The following is a 15,571-nucleotide window of genomic DNA, read 5'->3' as shown; positions in this document are numbered from 1 at the left end:
CTAGGCTAATCCTCTGCCTGTGGCGCCAGCACACCGGGTTCTAGTCCCGGTTGCTCCTCTTCCAGTCCAGCTCTCTGCTGTGGCCCGGGAGTTAAGTGGAGGATGGCCCAAGTGCCTGGGCCCTGCACCCGCATGGGAGACCAGGAGAAGCACCTGGCTCCTAGCTTCGGATCAGTGCAGTGCATCGGCCGCAGCAGCCGTTGGAGGGTGAACCAACGGTAAAGGAAAACCTGTTTCTCTCTCTCACTGTCCACTCTGCCTGTCAAAAAAAAAAAAGTGTAAATATGAAAATCATTTATTATATAATCCACAAAGAACATTCCTAACTACAAGCTAAAGAGTAGAAACACATCAAGATTGAGTTTTTTTTTTTTTTTAAGATTTATTTATTTACTTGAGAGGCAGAGTTGGAGAGAGAGGGAGAGACAGAGACAGAGACAGAGGTCTTCTATCCACTGGTTCACTCCCCAAGTGGCTGCAATGGCTGCAGGTGAGCTGATCTGAAGCCAGGAGCTTCTTCCAGGTCTCCCATGTGGGTGCAGGGGTCTAGGCACTTAGGCCATTTTCCACTGCTTTCCCAGGCCATCACTAGGTAGCTGGATCAGAAGTGGTACAGCTGGGACTCGAACTGGTGTCCAAATGCGAATGCCAGCACTGCAGGTGGTGGCTTTACCTGGTATGCCACAGCGTGGGCCCCAAAGATTTGGAGTTAAAAAACAAAACAAAACCTTGATTCCTTAGATCAGGAGCTACAATGTCTATGAAAATCACAGTAATCCCCTGTACGCGGAGATAACAGTGCACAGGACTATGCAACTCAAAGGAGACAGTGCACTTCACAATCTAAGGGCGAATTCTGCTAAGTACACCCAGTGTGCTGGCTGACTTGTTCCCTCAGGTTCAGCCTCATGACAGACCTCAACAGAACAACTACATACATGCTGAGTTTGGCTCCAAACTTGGAGGTTAAAATTAAATTCCTTTCTCTTAATTTGGTAGAGTGGTTTCTGATTTCTAAAGCATAACGTCATCAATTTATCCATTTGGAACTGATGACAGGTGAGCCCATGCCAAACACCATTCATCCGTAACTGACCCTTCTTCACAGGACAGTCCAAACCAGAAGTTAAATTACCAAAAGGTTTCACTTTCAGTAGAAGGAACATGAAGAATCATGGATGACCACAGGAACAAATAATCACCTGTGTTACTACAATGAGGTAGCAATCCCATGGCCTGAATTTTCTGCTTTAAAATGCTTATGATTGAGGCTAGCATTGTGCGTAGCTGGCAAAGCAGCTGCCCGCAACACCAGCATCCCATATGAGCACTGGTTTGAGACCTGGCTGCTCCACTTTCGTGCCAGCCCCCTGCTAATGCACCTGGGAAAGCAGCAGAGGATGGCCCAAGTGCTTGGACTTCTGTACTCATGTGGGAGACCCAGAAGAAGCTTCGGGATCCAGGCTTCGGTGTAGCACAGCCACAGATGTTGTAGCCATTTGTGGAGGGAACCAGCAGATGGAAGATCTCTCTTCTCTCTCCTTCCTTCTCTAACTCTGCCTTTCAAATAAATAATCTTTAAAAACAATTTGTAGTTTTACTAGAAAAGCAACATAACATGGCCACACAAATACTTGTACAACAGACTGGGTACTTTGCCTGGTGGTTAAGACACCCACATCCCATACTGGAGTACCTGGGTTCAATACCTGTCTCCAGCTCCTGACTAACTCTGATAATGCACTCTGGGAGGCAGCAATGACGGTTCAAGCAATTAGGTTCCTGCCACCCACCTGGGAGACTTAGACTGAGTTTCTGGCTCCCAGCTTCTACCTGTCCCAGTCTTGGTCATTATGGGCATCTGGGGAGTGAATCAGCAGATGCTAGCAAGGTCTGTCCCTCTTTCTAATTAAAAACAAAAACACGGACACCCCTGTACACAGCAACATCACTGACAATAGCCAAAAGGTGAAAACAACTCAAATATCCATCAACTGATAATGGACAAAATGTACAAAGATGCAATTATAGCACTTCAGCTATAAGGAATGAAATTCTGATACATGCTATAGCATGAACGTTGAAAACATGCTAAGTGAAATAACCAAGACACAAAAAGGACAGATATTTTAGGATTCCATTTATATAAGGTACATAGAATAGGCAAACTCATAGTGACTACAAGTAGAATAGAGGTGGGGCTGGCATGGTGACGCAGTGGGTAAGCTGCTGCCTGCTGTGGGGAGCAACTGGGAGCAACTCGGACTAGACTAAGTTACTGGAATTAAGACTTATTCTATGCATCTGCTCTCCCACAATATGGCGCTGGGAGAGGAGGAAACAGCTTCTACACAGCTGCCTCCAGTTCAACCAATAAACAGCAGGACTTGCTCCTGATTGCAGGAGAGCAGTGTACTCGGCGTGTGGGTAGCAGAGTTGGGATTGGTGGAAGAGGACTATAAAGGAGGAGAGAGACAACATGCACCAGGAACATCTAAGGGGAACATCTATCTGAAGGAACACCTGTGCAGCCCCCGAGAGAGCCGGCCGGCAGTGTGCCGCTCCCCCGCGGAAGTGGGGAAAGCGGCAGGGGGAACCGCCCTTCCACGGAGGTGGAAGGGTCGGTAGCCAACCCGGGAAGAACCAGCAGCAAACCCGGGGAGGGCCGAGCAGATGAAAGAACAGCGCAGGGTCCTGTGTCGCTCCTCCACGAAGAGGGGGAGCGACATCTGCAACACCAGCATCCCATCTGAGTGCCAGTTGGAGTCCTGGCTGCTCCACTTCAGATAAAGCTCTGTTAATGTACCTGGGAAAGCAGTGGAGGATGGCCCAAGTGCTTGGGGCCCTGCACCCCAGTGGTTAGAGCTAGAGCTAGATGGAGCTCCATGCTCCTGGCTTTGGCCTGGCCCAGCACTGGTTGTTGCACCCAGTGGGGAGTGAACAGGCAGATGGAAGATTTCTCTGTGTCTCTTTTTCTAACTCTGCCTTTCAAATAAACCAATCTTTAAAAGAAAAAAAAAAAAGGAAGTAACAAACAGGTGGCAGTGGAATAAATCGGGAGTTAATGTTCAACAATACAGACTTTCTTGTGGGGATGATGAAAAACTCTGGACTAGATAGTGGTGATGGGGCCAGCACTGTGGTGTAGCAGGGAAAGCCACCACCTGCAGTACTGGCATCCTATATGGGCACTGGTTTGAGTCCTAGCCACTCCACTTCCGATCCAGCTCTCTGCTATGGCCTGGGAAAGCAGTGGAAGGTAACTCAAGCCCTTGGGCCCCTGCACCTGCATGAGAGACCCAGAAAAAGCTCCTGGCTCCTAGCTCTGGACTGACACAGCTCCAGTTGTTGCAGTCATTTAGGGAGTAAACCAGCAGATTGAAGACCTCTCTCTCTTTACCCCTGACCCTCTGTAACTCTGCCTTTCAAATTAAAAAAAAAAAAAAAAAAGTGCTGATGGTAACACAGCATTGTGAAAACCTGTATATGAAATGCCAAGGAATCTGTACAATTTTAAAAATGGTTACTTTATGCAATTTTACAAAAACCTCTGTATTATAAAAGCCATCGGAGTAAACGAGTGATGTGTTGTTACAAGGCTCAGACAGTCCAGAAGTAAAAGAACCTTGCCTTTGTGAAGTTTGAGGATGTTGCCAGGATAGTAACTCAAACAACAAACAACTACTTTTTGGTAAGAGAATCTTGGTGCATTATTTTATGCCATCTGAAACGGTACAGGAAGAGCTTATTTTTAAGATTTATTTATTTATTTATTTGAGAAGTAGAGTTACAGAGAGAGAGAGAGAGAGACAGAGAGAGGTCTTCCATATGCTGGTTCACTCCCCAACTGGCTGCAGTGGTGGAAGGGAGTGGATTTGAAGCCAAGAGCCAGGAGCTTCCTCCAGGTCTCCAATGTGGGTGCAGGAGCCTAAACACTTGGGCCATCCTCTATTTAGCAGAGAGCTGGACTGGAAGAGAAGTAACCGGGACTCAAACCAGTGCCTATATGGGATGGCAGCACTGCAGGTGGTGGCTTAGCACACCGTGCCACAGCTCCGATCCCAATGATAGGCCTTCTAACAAGTGAAGTGCTCCATTTCATCAGCCATCCTATCCAGCAGTGAAATGGAACAATCAGAATCAGACACGTTTACAAAGGCTACAGGTAGAGGACCGTTTAAAAGGGAGGAAAACTTGCTCCGATTTTCAAATTAGCTTTTAAGAAAGGAATTAATTATCATTTTCCTTCACTGATTTTACAGAAAAAGGGGAGGGCGGGTATTTCAAACACCGACTTTCTACAAATAGTCAGGTTTTACTTAAGAAAAAGAAGCTTCATGTACTCCTAACCCTCCTATGAAGACTGCATAGTCAGGGCCCCACACGCTTTATACAGAAACATTTCTGAAGAGATGAAAATGTTAAGTGGCTGAAATGAATGCTGATTACAAAGCAATCAGTGATTCTGAACGTATTATGTGTACTGTATTTATGTACTGTAGTATGTGTACTGTACATGTACTTTTTCTCCAGAAAAATGTGATTGTTACAAGGTTGACTGTATTTTACAATGAAATATAACTGTCGACAAGATTTCTACAGTAAAAACAGACTGTTTATTGAAGCCAACAAAGAGAGCAAGCAGGGACTCTGGCTTGTCTGCTCCTGCTAAGGGACAAGAGTGCAGACCGGCCTGCAGTGGCTGGCTCACACTTTGTCCTGGTCTCCTCCAGTTTTCAGATTTCATAGCTCCCATGGTTATTCTGCCTTGACAGAAAGGTCACCATGAAATGCAGGTTTAAGTACTAAGCTACAGAGTCACCACCAAATAAAGACCACCAATCATGTTTGACCAATTACATAATTGTTGTATTCATTAAAATTTAGGGTGGTTTAGACTTCAATACAAGGGGTTAAAACTGGAAGGTAAATTATATATAAGACAGCAGCTCAAGTGTTACAGCAGGTTCATTCATGTGTTCAGTAATGTTTAAGTGTTAATACAGATCCAAAAATGACTTCTTTTCCCCAATAATGTTAAACAAGTTTCTATCATGGATTAATGACTACCTTTTGAATCAGTATTATTAATATGAGGGTGTATTTCAAGGTTCAAACAGTGGTCAGCAAAGAATTTCTCTACAATTTATTTGTATGCAAGCATAACTTAAAGAGTCTTACTTAAAAATAGTAAAATTCCCCCCTTTTTATCCATTTTCAGTTTTTGGTGCCCCTGAAATGTGCTTTGGTACTAACTAATCCAGAGTCATTAAAACATACATGCCGGGTCTGGCGCTGTGGTGCAGCAGGTTAATGCCCTGACATGAAGCGCAGCATCCCATACAGGCGCCGGTTCAAGTCCTGGCAGCTCCACTTCTGATCTAGCTCTCTGCTATGGCCTGAGAAGCAGTAGAAGATGGCCCGTCTTTGGGCCCCTGTACCGGTGTGGGAGACCTGCAAGAAGCTCCAGGCTCCTGCTTCAGATCAGTGCAACTCCAGCCATGTTGGCCATTTGAGGAGTGAACCAGAGGTTGTAACACCTCTCTCTCTCTCTCTGGCTCCCTGTAATTCTCTATTTCCAATAGATAAATCTTAAAAAAAATAAAATAAAACATACATGCCATTGGGGCCAGCACTGGCATAGAAGGTTAAGGCTCTGTCTGCAGTGCCAGCATCCCATATGGGTGCCAGTTCAGGTCCCACCTGCTCCACTTCTGATCCAGCTCCCTGCTAATGTGCCTGGGAAAGCAGTGGATGATGGTCCAAGTGCTTGGGCCCATGCACTCACATGGGAGACCCAGAAGAAGCTCCTGGCTTCGGATCAGCCCAGCTCTGGCCATTGTGGCCATTTGGAGAATCAATCAGCGGATGGAAGATATCTTTTTCTTTCTCTCCCTCCCTCCCTCCCTCCCTCTCTCTCTCTCTCTCCTTCTATGTGTGTGTAACTCTAATTTTCAAATAAAAAGGGGAACAGCACTGTGGCGTACTAGGCTAAGCCTCCGCATGTGGTGCCAGCATCACTTATGTCCTGGCTGCTCCTCTTCCGATCCAGCTCTCTGCTCATGGCTTAGGAAAGCAGTGGAAGATGGCTCAACTGCTTGGGCCGCTGCACACACATGGGAGACCTGGAAGAAGCTCCTGGCCCTTGGCTTCAGATCAGCTCAGCTCTCGCCGTTGCAGCCATCTGGGGAGTGAACCAGCGGATGGAAGACTGCTTTCTGTCTCTCCCTCTTCTGTAACTCTGCCTCTCAAATAAATAAAATCTTCAAAATAAATAAATAAACATCTTTTTTTTTTTTTTTTTTTTTTTTTTTTTTTTTGACAGGCAGAGTGGACAGTGAGAGAGAGAGACAGAGAGAAAGGTCTTCCTTTGCCGTTGGTTCACCCTCCAATGGCCGCCGCGGCCGGCGCGCTGCGGCCGGCGCACCGCGCTGATCCGATGGCAGGAGCCAGGAGCCAGGTGCTTTTCCTGGTCTCCCATGGGGTGCAGGGCCCAAGCACCTGGGCCATCCTCCACTGCACTCCCTGGCCACAGCAGAGGGCTGGCGTGGAAGAGGGGCAACCGGGACAGAATCCGGCGCCCCAACCGGGACTAGAACCCGGTGTGCCGGCGCCGCTAGGCGGAGGATTAGCCTAGTGAGCCGCGGCGCCGGCCCAATAAACATCTTTTTTTTAAAAAAAAGGAAACTGGTCTCAAAAAAGTACATGCAGGTAGCCTAGAAGTGATATACAGCAACCCATTATTTAAAAAAAAAAATGCTGCCAAAAGAAAAAGGGAAAAAGGGGGTGAATAAGTATGTGAATTATATCTCAATAAAGTTAAAAAAAGCATTATAGGATCTTAGAAAATCTGAACAGTCTTGAAAATTATAAAGAAAATATAAATAGCTTCTAATTCTGCTCTAAATGTGCTGTAGGAATTTATACTTCGGTGGTAAAACTATAAAAAGGGGGTCACACAGTGGCGTAGCAGGTAAAGCTGCTGCCAGCAGTGCCAACATCCCATATGGGCACCAGTTCGACTCCCAGTTGCTCCACTTCCGATCCAGCTCTCTTGCTATAGCCTGGAAAAGCAGTGGATGATGGCTCAAGTCCTTGGACCCCTGCACCTGCGTGGGAGACCCGGAAGAAACTCCTGGCTCCTGGCTTTGGACTGGCCCAGCTCTGGCCATTATGGCCATTTGGAGAATGAACTAGCAGGTGTAAGACCTCTCTCTCTCTCTGCCTCTGCCACTCTGCCTTTCAAATAAATGAATAAATCTTTAAAAAACATAATGCAGATGAAACGTGTACATTATACAAAAAATTTAAAATATCAATGATAAAAACATTCTTACCCTAATTCTTACCTCAGCAGTCATAATTCAGAAAAAAAATCAACTTTCATTAAAATGTTATTACTTTTACAGTAAAATGTTTACAAATTTTTACACACTATAACTTCAGTTGTCTTTTTGGTCAAGTCTCATTTCTCACCTGGAATCAACCTTCTTCTCCATTCTCTGTTTAACCACTTTTTGACAGAAATTCACCCGTAACCTGATGTGCACTTCTTGGTGTGCAGATTCTTCATGAATTAAAAAGGTTTTTTATCTTCTAACTGCAAGAAAAAAGGGAATAAAAGAGAGAATAAATAAATTATTTACATCCTCTTAGGAGTCACATTTCTGAATAGCTGCTAAATCAACACTAGATGAACATGGGAGGTCTTTCACTTAAAATATCCCTTTTAAATCACATTGTTTAAAAAAAGATATTTTGGGGGTAGGCATTTGGCACAGTAGTCAAGCAACCACTTGGGATGCCCACATTCCAAATCAGAGGGCCTGAGTTCAAGTTTTAGTTCCACTCTCCATGCAGCTTGTCGCTAATGTGCATTGTAGTGCAGTGGGATTAAGCCGCCACTTGGGATGCCCACATCCCATACTGGAGCCAGGAACTACACTTCTGATTCAGTAGATGACATCTCGAGTAGCTGGGCTCCTGCCACCTATGTGGGAAACCCAGATGGGATTTTGGCTCTGGGCTCCAGCTTGACCCAGCCCCAGCTGTTGCGACCACTTGGGAAATGAACCAGGAAATAGAAGGATAAGTGTCTCTGTCTTCTCTCTTTCTCTGGCACTCTGCCTCTTAATTTTTTTTTTTTTGTTGTTGTTGTTGTTGTTGTTGTTACTTTCTAGGAAAGAAAGCTGAGAGTAAGCTCCATTTTTTTTTTTAAAGATTTATTTACTTGAAAGTCAGAGTTACACACAGAGAGAAGGAGAGGCAGAGAGAGAGAGAGAGACAGAGAGAAAGAGAGAGAGAGAGAGGTCTTCCATCCGCTGGTTCACTTCCCAGATGGCCACAATGACCTGAGCTGCGCCAATCCGAAGCCAGGAGCCAGGAGCTTCTTCTGGTTCTGCCACACAGGTGCAGGGGCCCAAGGACTTGGGCCATCTTCTACTGCTTTCCCAGGCCGTAGCAGAGAGCTGGATCAGAAGTGGAGCAGCCAGGATGCGAACTGGCGTCCATATGGGATGCCGGCAATGCATGAGGCGGCTTTACCCACTACGCCACAGCGCTGGCCCTGAGTAAGCTCCATTTAACAAGCATGACTGACTATCCAAGTAATGCTCCAGCACCTTCAACTTCCCTTCACAAGAACACCAATAGAAATTAAGATTTCTGGGGCCGACGTGGTGGCAGACCAGGTAAAGCTGCCACCTGTGACATCAGCATTCCATATGGGTACCAGTACAAGTCTTGGCAGCTCTAATTCCCATCCAGCTTCCTGCTAATGTGCCTGGGAAAGCAGTGGAGGATGGCCCAAGTCCTTGGGCCCCGGCCACCCATGTGGGAGACCTGGAAGAAACTCTTGGCATTGGACCAGCCAAGCCCCAGTTGTTGTGGTCATCTGGGGAGTGAACCAATGGATGGAAGATCTCTCTCTCTCTCTCTCTCTGTAACTCTTTCAAATAAATAAATAAATAAATAAGTTTCTTATTTATTCCCCCCTCAGGTCTTTTTTTTTTTTTTTTTTTTTTTGGAGAGGCCAAAAAAAAAAAAAAAGAGGGGAAAAAGCAAAAATAAATAAATAAATAAATAAAATAAAAAAGAAATGAGAGGCAAAAAGAGACTAAGAGAGAGGTTCCAAACCTCCCCCATCTTCTGATTCACTCCCCAAATGCCTGCAAAGGTGGGGATTCAAGCTGGAAGCTAGAAACACAATACAGGTCTCCTATGTGCATGCAGGAACCTAACCTCTTCAGCAATAACTGTTGCCTCCCAGGGTCCACACAGCAGAAATCTGGAATGAGAAGCTAGAACCAGGGATCAAAGCCAAGTACTCCAAAGTAGGACAAGAGTGTCTAAACTGGCACCTTAGGGGCTAGGTCAAACACCCTCTCCGTGGATTAACTCTATGGTTGTCAAGGTTACTTATAAAAATTTTCAAGTAGTTTTTGATCTGTAGCATATATTACTGTGCAAAGGTTTTACTTTTTGTGTGTGTGAAGATTTACTTTATTTGAAAGGCAAAGTTAGAGAGAGAGAGAGAGAGAAAGAGAAAGAGGGAGGGTGGGAAGGGGGATGGAGGAAGGGACAGAGTTTCCATCTGGTGGCTCACTCCCTAAATGGATGTTAACAGCCACAGCTGGACCAGGCCAAAGCCAAGAGTTTCTTCCAGGTCTCCCACATGGGTGCAGGGGCCCAAGCACTTGGACCATCCTCTGTTGCTTTCCCAGGTGCATTAGCAGGAAACTGGATTGGAAGTGGAGCAGCCGGGACTCAAAGCAGCATCCATGGGAGGCCAGCACTGCAAAGTATCACCATATGGGAGGCCAGCACTATAGGCAGTGGCTATCCACTTAGGCCATAATGCTGGCCCAGAATTTTTACTTTCAATTGGTGATCATATGTATAAAAATATTAAACGTGAACTAATAAATAAGAGTTTTAGGTATTTCTTAGTACAAAGATTAGTGTTGGTTGAACTGTGTTTCAAAAAAAGATACACTAATATCCTAACATCTGATACTTGTGACTGTGACCTTACTTGGAAATGGGACCTTTGCAGATATAATTAAAATGTAAGTTGGGGCAGGTGCTGTCTACAGCAATTAAGACACCTGCTTCCCATATTAGACTATCTAGGCTCGTCTTGGCCCTGGCTCCAAAATCTGGCTTCATGATCACACAGACCCTGGCACGTTCAACTAGCAGGGTCTCTGCCACCCACATGGGAGACCTGGGTTGAGTTCCCAGCTCCTGGCTCTGGCCTGGCCCAAGTCCTGCTGTTGTGGGCATATGCAGAGTAAACCAGTGGTTTGTTGGGAGCTTTTTCTGTGTGTCTCACTTTTTTTTTTTTAAGTTTATTTATTTATTTGAAAGTCCGAGTTACACAGAGAGAGAAGGATGTGTGTGTGTGTGTGGGGGGGGGGTCTTCCATCCACTGGTTCACTCCCCAATTGATCGCAGCAGCTGGAGCTGCACCAATCCCAAGCCAAGAGCCAGGAGCTTCTTCTGGTTCTGCCACACAGGTGCAGGGGCCCAAGCACTTGGGCCATCTTCTACTGCTTTCCCAGGCCACAGCAAAGAGCTGGATCAGAAGTGGAGCAGCTGGAACCCGAACCAGCACCCATATGGGATGCCGGCACTGCAGGCGGTGGCTCTACCTGCTACACCACTGCACCGGCCCTCTGGCTCCACTTCTGATTCTGGCTTTCTGCTAATGTGCATCCCGGAAGGCAGCAGGTGATGGCTTAAGCGCTTGGGTCTTTACCACTCAAGAGGGAGACCTGAACTGAGTCTGAGTGCCTGGCCCAGCCCCAGCCGTCGCCGGCATTTCGAGAGCGAACCATGGAAGCGCTCCCGCTCTCTCGCTCTATCACTTTGCCTTTTAAGCAAATAAACTTTTTTTTTAAATGACAGGATTTACAAGAAAGGAAGAGGAAGAGTTAGTTGAAAACGAGATGAGGGAAGATAAACTATGAGCTAAGCACTTATCTCCCGGAAATAAGTCAACAGAACGTGTTAAGCCAATCAAGGAATAACACTGCAAGCGTATTTATTTGTAATTTCTAAATAACATCAAGAGAGAGAGCTAGAAGAATGGGCACAGGAACTGGAGTGCAGGGCCCTTCTCCGTTACAAGCCTTTAACGTTGCTTAATTTTTTTAAACTGCTAATTACGTAGGGGACATGCATGTAAAACGTATCTTAAAGTAGTTTCTACAGCAATCGGCAGCGAGAGACCAACGGCCCCGCACTTCAAAAAGCGAGGAGATTCGTATTTAAGGTCCCGAAGTTTCCAACAGCTTCTCCCAGGAAGCCGTAATTGACACCTGCGGGCCCGGTGCTCACCACACACGGGTGGCTGCCACCCTCCTGGGACGGGCAGGGTACCCAAGGCCACCAGCTAACCAGCGGTGGAGCTCATTCCCAACAGACACTCAACTATACACATCTGCACACAGCCAGCTGATCCGCCAGCCAGGGACGAAAAGCCAAGACTCCCACCGCCCAGGAGCGGGCATTCATGGTCCAGACCACTATCCTCCCCCTGCGGGGGTCAGGTGCGGTCCCCGAGGTCCGCGGACACCAGCGTCTCCCTCGGGCCACGCCGGAATCCCCGCACCCCTAGCCCGGTCCCGCGCACGCCTGAGGAAGCTCTAGGTGGTGGGCTCCGGCTGCGGCCGGGCTCGCTCTAAACGCGCGGCGAGGCCACGCGGACCAGCAGGAGCGCCGGACGAGGAGTGCGGACTCCGCGCGCTCTTCTCACCTCTCCAGCCCCGCGTCTGAGGAGTGTCGCGCGGCGTGCACTGTCGGAAAACAACGCGGAGACTCAACAGGCCCCGCTTCGAGGCACCTGCGTTCGCCGCGAGGCTCGCACCCACTCAGAGGCTGCGCACACGAGCCTTCCGGCCTGGCCCCTGCGAGAAGTCGCCTCGGGAGCCGGCGGACGTCCACCGGCCTCCTCAGGCCCGCGCGGCCCACGCCCGCCTTCGCGCTTCGCGCGCCTCCGGACGCCGGTCTCGCGCCGGCCCCGCCCCCGTTTCCCTGGCGACGCGGCGCGCGACAGACACGCCCCGCCCCGTAACCTAGAGTTCGCGCAGCCTCGGTGAGCCCGGCGACACACCTCCCTCAAGCCGCGGCGGCGCCCAGGCGTGGGGAGATTGGCCTCGAGGTCTGCGGGTGGATGCGCTGTCTGGGCCACCCCGCAGACAGGTCTGCACCTACGTGTCAGCTTCCTACGGTTCCCGTTAGGAGCGGGAGCGACGACTCCCACTGCGGCCAAGTAGTAGTGATGAGGCGGACGCGGACGGAAGTCCTCCTTCCCCTACCTGCGAACTCTCGCGTGAGCCGCTCTGGCTCCCGGTTCTCAATGGTTCTCTGAGAGCGCGAGTCAGAACCCGTGCGGGGCGCGCGCGCGCGGACGACGGAGCTCTCGGCTACTTGGACTTAGGGGAGGGAGCCCTGCAGCCCTAGAGTTAGAATCCTCTTACCTCGTCACATAACCCTTGCTTTTAAGACGTAATTAATAAGTAGCTTTTTTTTTTTTTTTTGACAGGCAGAGTGGACAGTGAGAGAGACAGAGAGAAAGGTCTTCCTTTGCCGTTGGTTCACCCTCCAATGGCCGCTGCGGCCGGCGCACCGCGCTGATCCGATGGCAGGAGCCAGGTGCTTTTCCTGGTCTCCCATGGGGTGCAGGGCCCAAGCACCTGGGCCATCCTCCACTGCACTCCCTGGCCACAGCAGAGAGCTGGCCTGGAAGAGGGGCAACCGGGACAGAATCCGGCGCCCCGACCGGGACTAGAACCCGGTGTGCCGGCGCCGCTAGGCGGAGGATTAGCCTAGTGAGCCGCGGCGCCGGCCAATAAGCAGCTTTTTTAACCGAGTGTGGGTGGGGTAAACGGGACGTTCTGATGCCCTTGTCTCCAGTGCTTTGTGAAAACGTGAGATTTCTACTAGAGAAAGCAAAAGCTAGCATCATGTAAATGTTTGAAGGATTTTACGGTGAAAACATGAAAAAATAACTTGGGCGACTCAAGGAACACAGGTAGTTCTAATTTTGCTCCATTTCCTAGTCTTTTTTAAATCACCAAGCAAGTTTAGTGGGAGATACACCTGACAGACCAGGCGGGCATCTCAGGAAAGAACTGAGAGGTGGTCGTTAGCTTCTATTTAGTTTTTAAAAGTGTTTGAGAAATTCTACTGTAGCAGACCCAAGAACTAACTTTAGGCACCAAGTAGGTGTTTTTTTTTTTTTTTTTAAGATTTATTTATTTATTTGAAAGTCAGAGTTACACAGAGAAAGGGAGAGAGAGGTCTTCCATCCATTGGTTCACTCCCCAGATGGCTGCAACGGCCAGAGCTGTGCCCACACGAAGCCAGGAGCCTCTTCTGGGTCTCTCATGCAGGTGCAGGGGCCCAAGGACTTGGGCCATCTTCTACTGCTTTCCCAGGCCATAGCAGAGAGCTGGATGCCAGGACTTGAACAGGCTCCCATATAGGATGCTGGCACTGCAGGCAGTGGCTTTACCCACTATGCCACAGCACCAGCACCAACAAGTAGTTTTAAAATGACCTGAGTTTATGGCTGGCGCCGCAGCTCAAGAGGCTAATCCTCTGCCTTGCGGCACCAGCACACTGGGTTCTAGTCCCAGTCGGGGCGCCGGATTCTGTCCCGGTTGCCCCTCTTCCAGGCCAGCTCTCTGCTGTGGCCAAGGAGGGCAGTGGAGGATGGCCCAAGTGCTTGGGCCCTGCACACATGGGAGACCAGGATAAGTACCTGGCTCCTGCCATCGGACCAGCGTGGTGCGCCGGCCGCGGTGGCCATTGGAGGGTGAACCAACGGCAAAGGAAGACCTTTCTGTCTCTCTCTCTCTCTCACTGTTCACTCTGCCTGTCAAAAAAAAAAAAAAAAGACATGAGTTTCAAACTCCTAACCAATGCTGTAATATGTATTAGCTGTAAAACTGGCTTAAAAGGACTTAAGGATAAATCCATGTACCTACCCCTGGAGGTACAAGCTGACTTGGTGGTTACTTTCTTCCTATCGTGTGCCATCTGCCACCATCAACTTTGGCCAGTTTAGGACTGGGCGAGAGGCTTTTCCACGAGAGTAGTAATGAAGGCAATTAGGCCCATCAGGAAGGACTGGAAGGTAACAGCCCCGTACAGTAACAGCTGGTGCAGCAGTACTTAGCCTGGTGACAGGTTCTGTTAAGTACTTCTCGTATGTCAAAAGATGTTAGGCGCCAGAAGGCGGTGCAGACTTTGCTAATAATTTACGGTTCGGCCTTTGGTAGTTTGTCTTCCTACTCCTCACAGTCTGACAGCATTAGGTGACAACTGTGGAACTCTTCAAACCCTGGCTTCTCAGAATAAGGGGTCATCCTTGGAGCAAGACAACCTGAACAGGAACAAGGCATTCAGCGAGGTACAGTCCCTGCACTGCTGAGGGTGACGGCCCTGAACCCCTCGTTCCTGGCAGCAAGCTCTCACAGGTGCTCCTGTAAGGGCCAGGCTTCTGTTTTTCTATTGTTCCTGGATGGCTGATTCCCCAGACTGACTGAAGCTTTGACTCCCCTATGCCAAACTCTGAGCCCACAATTCGGTTTCAAACAGGTTCTTACAAATAATTTCGTAAAGCACTAGAAAAAAAAAGTTCTTTATTCTTTCCAAGGCCCAAGGGGGTTCCCAAACTGCTATTTGAGAATTGATTAGTTACAAAAGAGGGCATCCATAATTACAAGTGATCCTTCCTGCCAGAAACAATAGCAGAAGCTACAATGAAACAAGGATTTACAAGCTTCAAGCTCTTGCCTGGCACAGGTGAAGAGTTAATGGCTGCCCTTCCTTAGTAAATTACTATAATTCCTAAGTAGTTATCTTCTCCTTTTACAAGGACAAACAGACTGAGAGGTGAAGAAATGGGTTGGGACCCACATTCCAGAGGACACTAAAGAGCCCAGTTCAAGAGCAGGTCCTAACCAGAGGGATTGGAGGGCTTGGGAAATTCGTTCCAGGCCCGTCACAATAGCTGTGATGCCTTGATTTCATGTACAGCTGTGGCAGTTGAAAAACATGCTCAAATTCTTTGACACTCTGCACATATATTTTAAAAAACAAAACAAAAAAAAGTCGTCTAAGTTCCCTTCCCTTGAATACAGGCCAGCCTTAGTGGCCCCGAGAGAACAAGCGTGGCGCATGGCAGAACAGACTTCAAGGCTAGGTTAGAAAAACGCAAGGCAGCAACTGTCTCGTTCTGCCTGGGGACACTCGCCCTTGCCATCTAGTTCCCACACCATGAAGAGGCTCAAGCCACAAGGAGAGGTTGTATGCGTGTTTTGGCCCACACCACCAGTGGTTCCAGCTCACAGCCACCATCAGCCGCCAAACACCTGTGGGCCGTTAGGTGATCCTAGCCCCCAGCCTCAGAGCTACCCCAAGGCAAGAGACCAGCTGTCTCCACAGGAACTATTGACAGAATTGGGAGCAGAAGAAATGGTTGCAGGGGGCTGCTGACGTGGCACGACAGGCTAAGCCTCCACTTGCAGTGCTGGTCTGTGCTCCAGCTGCTCCTCTTCAA

The 15,571-nt window shown here is 48.5% G+C and overlaps 1 protein-coding gene across 12 annotated transcripts in view; it reads right to left on the bottom strand.

Annotated features, from left to right (window-relative positions):
- The window catches only part of SFI1 (SFI1 centrin binding protein), an 84,835-nt gene that overhangs the window by 67,181 nt on the left and 2,083 nt on the right, over window positions 1-15,571 (bottom strand). For 3 of the 12 annotated variants that reach the window (XM_070065842.1, XM_070065841.1, XM_051826540.2), the window contains exon 2: window positions 7,477-7,600. In XM_070065842.1, the coding sequence (XP_069921943.1) occupies window positions 7,477-7,499 (23 nt within the window). In that variant the 5' untranslated portion in view covers window positions 7,500-7,600. Of the gene's footprint in view, window positions 1-7,476; window positions 7,601-11,758; window positions 12,031-12,115; window positions 12,490-15,571 lie in introns of those variants that run through there. The other 9 variants (XM_051826546.2, XM_051826545.2, XM_051826539.2 and 6 more) reach the window with 6 other exon arrangements.

This window comes from Oryctolagus cuniculus, chromosome 21 (assembly GCF_964237555.1).
Source record: "Oryctolagus cuniculus chromosome 21, mOryCun1.1, whole genome shotgun sequence".
Lineage (NCBI taxonomy): Eukaryota > Metazoa > Chordata > Mammalia > Lagomorpha > Leporidae > Oryctolagus > Oryctolagus cuniculus.
This window is presented reverse-complemented; position numbering and strand designations above follow the sequence as displayed.